This window comes from Sinocyclocheilus anshuiensis, unplaced genomic scaffold (genome assembly GCF_001515605.1).
Source record: "Sinocyclocheilus anshuiensis isolate Anshui unplaced genomic scaffold, SAMN03320099.WGS_v1.1 scaffold3328, whole genome shotgun sequence".
In the NCBI taxonomy this organism is placed as follows: Eukaryota; Metazoa; Chordata; class Actinopteri; order Cypriniformes; family Cyprinidae; genus Sinocyclocheilus; species Sinocyclocheilus anshuiensis.
The window spans coordinates 10563-17235 of NW_015552795.1; the positions used below are offsets into that span (position 1 = coordinate 10563).

A 6673-nucleotide genomic window follows, 5' to 3' on the forward strand; every position below is an offset into this window, starting at 1 on the left:
GTTAATCACTCCTGCTGACCAGTCCTGGATCATTCAGCCTCTTTTTCCCCAAATATTGGTGGCCCAGTGAAGAGCTCTGTCAGACAGAAGAAATATAATGACAGCAATTTTTGAACATTCTGTGAGGAATTAATGTGGCTGCATCTCCGTGAACAATGAATAATGCAGAAGAAAACTGAAATAGTTACCTAGACAGGAGCACTGTGATAGGCATTGTATTTCTATACTGCAGGTAGGTAGACATGGAGATGTGGGACAGACATTCTGTCATCATTTACTCACACTCAAGTTGATCCTTGCAAGTCTTTATAAGTTTCTTTCTTTTGTTGAACACTAATATTTTGAAGGATCTTGAAAACCGGTTGCTGGTCTCCCTCTGATTTCCACAGTATGAAGAAAAAAATACTGTGGAAGTCTGTGGGGAACAGAAAATGTTTGGTTACCCACATTCTTCAAAATATATTCTTTTGTGTTCAGTAGTTTAGTGACCTAAAGTTTGAAACAACAAGGGTGAGTAAATCATAACAGAATTTTTATTTTTGGGTGAACTCTCCCTTCTTATATGCAGATAGTTTTTCTAGGGAACGTGAGTGAAGCATGGATGGAGGTGGAAGGTCTGATGGGGCGTTAAGTTGATTTTAACTGAAAACTGATACATTAAATATGTTATGATCTACAGCTGCTATTTCACAGAAATCACAATGTTACAATGTAAATAGACATTTTTCTAAATGAAAATTATTAATAAGCATTTAAAGAAGCTCTTTAATTTTCTGATTTTGAAACCAATTAATTATCTTTTATACAATTTTTTTATAAATGTATCAGTACGTTAGTCCATGTTTAATGTTGAGCATATTCAGCACTGATCAGTGGTGTGATCTACAGTTTTTTGGTAAAATTATTTTAATAGAGAGAGATTCGTTTGCATTGTCAGCACATGCTTCAGTGCTCTGAGAGTGTTTATAGTGCTGTGAGTTTAACACTTCATGACTGAGAGCAGAACACAACACAATCTTCATCATCACACAAGACAAAACAACAACAATGACCAACATCATCATCCTCATCTGGACACTGACTCTTGGCATTCAAGGTAAATATTTTGTAATTAATTACATTTCAAAAATAAACAATCACATCTTATGTACAGTCCATGAACCACTAAATGACTAAAATGTCTTATTTCAGAGATCTGGGGACAAGTGACAGTGACTCAGAATCCAGAAATAAAATCCATCAAACAAGGAGAAACTGTTACAATCTGCTGTAAAACCAGTCAGTTTACGTCTAACTGTAATGACTGTGTGTCTTGGTATAAGCAGAAAGCTGGAGAAGCTCCTAAACTCCTCATATATTACATAAACAGACTTCAGTCAGGAACTCCATCCAGATTCAGTGGCAGTGGATCTAGATATGGAAGTGATTTCACTCAGACCATCAGTGGAGTCCAGACTGAAGATACAGGAGATTATTACTGTCAGAGTTACCACTACATCAACAGTAAAAGTGTGTTCACACAGTGATAAAGAGTCGTACAAAAACCTCCGTCAGTCAGAGTCACAGTGACTGCACTGATACAGGTGAGAGATACTGCAGCTGCTGATGAGAGGATCACAAACAACACAATGACACAGTGTATCAGTTTTAGAGACTAATAATATGATGTATTAAGGAAATGTAATATAATATACAGATTTCACATTGTCTGGAGAAAATATGTCCACATTTCATAATGTTTTGCTGTCTAGATTTGGCTGGAGCTCTCAGTGATTCAGAGTATTGTGGGTCTTTACATAAGTTTTGTCCAGCAGGTAAATCATCACTACTAAACAAGAGCATTATTATAAAAGACTCAGTGACTCATGATTGAGGCACCCAGCATATGAACTGTTCAGGAGGATAAGAAGCATTAAATCCAGAACAACGAGGCTTGAATGCAGCTTCTTCCCAGAGGCTGTAAGACTCATGAATTCCCTGCCTCATTGAATGATCTTTACCTTTGTCTCTTCCCTTGTTTTACCTCCTCCTGCTGTGCTGCTATTGTCACAATGCTACTCTGGTTTATTATGTTCTTTTGTTGTCGCTGTGTTTATAGGCTTCTAGTCCTTTTTATAATTATTAAGTTATTTTAATTTAATCTGTTACGTTATCTTAACTCATTGCATATTTAATATTAGTTTTAGTATTGTATACTGTTTTTCTATGGTTTCTGCTGGACCTGGACTAGTTGCCATATCAACATTAGGTAACACTTTATAAGAACTTTCATTAATTTTCATTAATTAAATTAATTAATTATTTTAATAAACATTATATGTTGCTTAACATATTATTGGTTAATATATTTTCACATAGCTAGAAATATGACAATGTGCTTGTTAATGTTTACTAATGAACTTATGAAACATAATGATTAACAGATCATTATTTAATGTAAATTAAAATGCTTACGAATGTCATTACACTTTCAATGCATATGAGCATGCACTTCAAATAATCTTCAAATCATTTTGACAGATGGTTTACAATGATTAAAAGCTTCATTAATAAATCATTAACAACCATTATATAATGCCTAACGGATCATTATTTAATGCTTACAAATGTTATTAAACTTTCAATTCATACGATCTTGCACTTTTTAAAAATCTACAAATGATTTTAACAGGTACTATACAGTGATTAAACGCTTATTTGTTAAAAGGTCTTCAAAGCAAAGTTTCTGCAAGGCTACAGTGGTATCAATCATTACTATTGAAGTAATAAGTTTTGCAATTGTCATTCAATGAATCATAACCAAACCATAACCAAATGGGCTGGTGATTTGATGTGCGTTACTCACCTTACTTCACTGGAGCTATAATAATCTATAATCTCTGAAAATATTGGCCTGACGGTTTACTATTGGGGGCTCTGGCAGCTAGCTATACTGTTGGCTAATCAAATCTACAACGGGCTTAGCTAACGTTACGTATTTAGATGGGAGAGCATGAGAGGAGAGAATAATTAAGTTCACTTGTCACTGAGTTTAAGATGTTTAAGAGTTTAAGTTAGTTATCTTACCCAGTAAACGACCTGTTGCTCGCCATGATACAACTTCGCTCGCTCTCTGTCAGACTGCGGCGGCAGTGGCGGGGATTCCGGGGAAACGTAGTGGGCGTGGTCAACCTGTGACTTCAATCGAGAGTGACCAATAGAAAAAGTCCTTTCATCCTAGTGGGAAGAGACCGCCCACTGAGACACAGCTTCACTCGCAAGCAAAACTTTTCAACTCGCAAACAAAAGTTTTAGACCCGCAAAAAAAGACGGCAGAAAAGAGAGCCACATTTGTGGTTTCATGATGAAAAGTGTTTGAAGTGCACAAAGAAAAATAAAGATTTTCAAAGATTTATACACACTGCAAATAATTTTGTTTTCAATTTCTTTATTTTTGAACCTTAAGAAGACTTTTTTTTTGCAATCTTTTATTTTTTAATTACAAAATAATTAGTTTTACTCTCAAACACAGAATGTTTGATTGAATAATAAAGACACAAAAATAATTCCATAGAATCACAGACACATTCACTCCCACAGAAAATTCAATGTCTCCAGTTTACTTTACCTGCATGTCTATGGATTATGGGGAAACCAAAACACCCAGAGGACACTCACACCAACACGTGGAAAAGGTGCATATTAGTACCTTTAATAAAGTGTGTATATTAGCGTGTGTTAATAATATGAAGCCTTAAGTTAGTAAAATGTACTTTTATGGTACTATTATTAACCCATTAGGAGTAAAGAAGGTACAAAGGTGTCTATTTGAGAGTAATGCCCCTCATTTGTGGACACTTTCACTGAAGATTGAACAGTGTGCATCTGAAATGATCAGAATTACTGATTCTTTTGTCTGAAGCTGCAGGTTTTTCTGTGAGTCATGATGATTGAGCTGGATATGAAGAACAGAAGAATCATTATGATAAACTCCACAACATCATCCATGATAAAAAAGGTCAAAGGTCACCTCAGAGGTCTCAGCTCATCAAATATATTTCTGTGTTATATCAGCACATGACAGGAGAATGAATGTGAAATGTAGGATATGAATTCAAACTGAATCATGTCTATTGTAAATGGCATTAATAAATGATTCCACTGATTATGAAAATAATGCCATTGTTTAGCAAGCAATAACAAATATTTTTATAGATTAATTAATTTTTTTGATGAAAAAAAAGTTATATTAATTTAGCTAAGTTCTTATATTTTGAAAAGCATTTTTTTTTTCAGTCAAGGTAAGTGTTACTAACAGCTGAGGTGTTTCTGCTCTCAGTGTGTTGAAGTGTTGTTTCTCTCTCTCTGCTGGAGTTTGTGTTCACTCGAGTGGAATAGAGGTTTTTGTACGAGGCTTTCATTAGATTGTATCACTGTGGTGCACATTCGGTGGAGGAACTAAACTGGTGCTCGGTAAGTCTGTCTTATTAATTCTCTTGTATAAAAATACTGCTGTAGTCAAGCAGCACACAGACAAACTCATCATTACAGTTATAGGAAATTGTGAAAACATATATGAAAATTTAATGAAATCAAAAACCCAAGTTCACAAATCAAGAATCAGCCATTCCGACACAAATTCTGTAAGAATGTAAATCTTTCTGTGGGTTAAATGGAAAGCATCACGTCCAGACAGCAGAAGTGACTGAATGCAGTCTGTTCAGTTTGATTGACAGGGATCATAAAACAGTATGATTTTATTAAAACACTGACTTGTTCTCTTCAGAAATACAAGATTGATGTTTATTATAATGTAATTGTGTTATTAGTGTTTGTGATCTGTTCAGTGTTGTGTGATTGAGTTTATGAGCAGCTGCAGTGTCTCTCAGCTGTATCAGTGCAGTCACTGTGACTCTGACTGACAGAGGTTTTTGTACGACTCTTTATCACTGTGTGAACACCCAGTTATTGTTTATATAGTTTATAGCCATACAGTAATAATGTCCTGTATCTTCAGTCTGGACTCCACTGATGGTCAGAGTGAAATCAGTTCCATGATCAGCTCCACTGCCACTGAATCTAGATGGAGTTCCTGACTGGAGGGTTTTAATGTAGTACACTAAAAGTTTAGGAGTTTCTCCAGGTTTCTGTAGGTACCAGGAGAAACAAGACTTGCAGGCACTGTTGACTGTTTGTCCGTTCTGAACATGTTTCTCTGTTGGAGTCTACAGTCACCTGTCCTGCAGAATCTGAACAGTTAAAAGACATTTAAACATATGAACTGGAAAAAAAGAGATGTTTTATAAAAATATTGCAAAGAAGCTAATTAAATAAAATAATGCATTACCTTGAAGATACATCCCTAAGATTAAGAAGATGATGAATGTCATTGTAGTTGTTATTATAATAAACAGTGTCAGTCATGAAGTGTTAAACTCACAGCACTATAAACACTCTCAGAGCACTGAAGCATGTGCTGACGATGCAAAGAAGTGGGCAGGATTTACAGCAGCTTGAGTTGCTAACAAACTCATATACAATAAAAAAATATAGAATATATAACTTTACAATGACTAGGGTTGGGTATCGTTTGAATTTTATCGAATCTGATTCTGCTTATTGATTCCGATTCTTATTGATTCCTAGTTTCGGTTCCAATAAGATAAAAAAAAAAAAAAAAGACAAAAATTTTTTACGCGCACATTGGCGCACAATCAAATTCTAAACCGCCCGCCCACTCTAGCAACACTGATTATTAGTTTAGGTGTCACGTGATGCCTTTATAAAGGGTTTCTTCTAAACTTATTAGGACTGGCAACATAACATATGGTTTGTTTTTTATTGAAAGTGAGTAAATCATATCAATGAAATACATGGTCTAGTTCAACGATGATCATTCACCCTCTAAAGATTCACCCTCTAAAGATTTTTTTTGTAATTAAACGCCCTTTTGTGAGGGCCTGTCCAATCCAACTATTAGTAATATTAATTAATAATAATTTTGCCGTAAATAAAATGATTCACATGATGACCTTTCACCTGACGATCTCATCCGGAATGATCCCTCACATTAGTAATTTTGCGCACTACACGTCAGCGGAGCGGTGTGCTTGTATACTTATATTATTAAATTATTATTATTTTACAAGAACGACGTGAAGAGAGCATGCACAGCTGCACAGCTGTTGTTTATATTGCTGTGTGTAGCCTGTGGAAGTAACGCTAGCTGCAGCAAGGCTATAATATTTTTGTTCAATATTTTCTAATGACAATTTTATGATTGGTTTAAAAAGGCTACTACTGTCACGAATCCGGTCCATGAACTTCCGTCTGCTCGCCACCAGAGGTCACTCTTCCACTACTATGGACTCTTGCACCACACCACTGTTGCACTTCACCCGGACTACAGTTCCCATCATCCACTGCACTGATTACACACACACAGTTGATTGCACACAGCTGTAATCAATCACACATTCCCTATATAACACTCACTCTGATCCCTTCCCACTGCCGAGTATTGTTTAGCCACAGAACCTCCTGAGGTGGCGGCGTCCACTATTAGGTCTCCAGAGTTGGCGGCGGAAGCTGCAGAATCTCCTGAGGTAGTGGTGCTCTCTGCTGTGTTCCCCGAAGCGATGGGGCCCGATGCAGTTTCTCCAGAGGTGGCGGCGCATGCTGCAGAACCTCCCGA

The 6673-nt window shown here is 36.2% G+C and overlaps 2 gene segments (V, D, J or C); one reads left to right on the plus strand and one right to left on the minus strand.

Annotated features, from left to right (window-relative positions):
* LOC107667939 (Ig epsilon chain C region-like) overlaps positions 1-6673 on the minus strand; it is a 29205-nt gene that overhangs the window by 9495 nt on the left and 13037 nt on the right. The window contains 2 exon segments of the C gene segment in view: positions 3276-3308; positions 4934-5167. Coding sequence covers positions 3276-3308; positions 4934-5167 — 267 coding nt within the window.
* Positions 1048-6673, plus strand: part of LOC107667938 (Ig kappa chain V-IV region JI-like) — a 33202-nt gene continuing 27576 nt past the window's right edge. The window contains 3 exon segments of the V gene segment in view: positions 1048-1096; positions 1192-1513; positions 4418-4448. Coding sequence covers positions 1048-1096; positions 1192-1513; positions 4418-4448 — 402 coding nt within the window.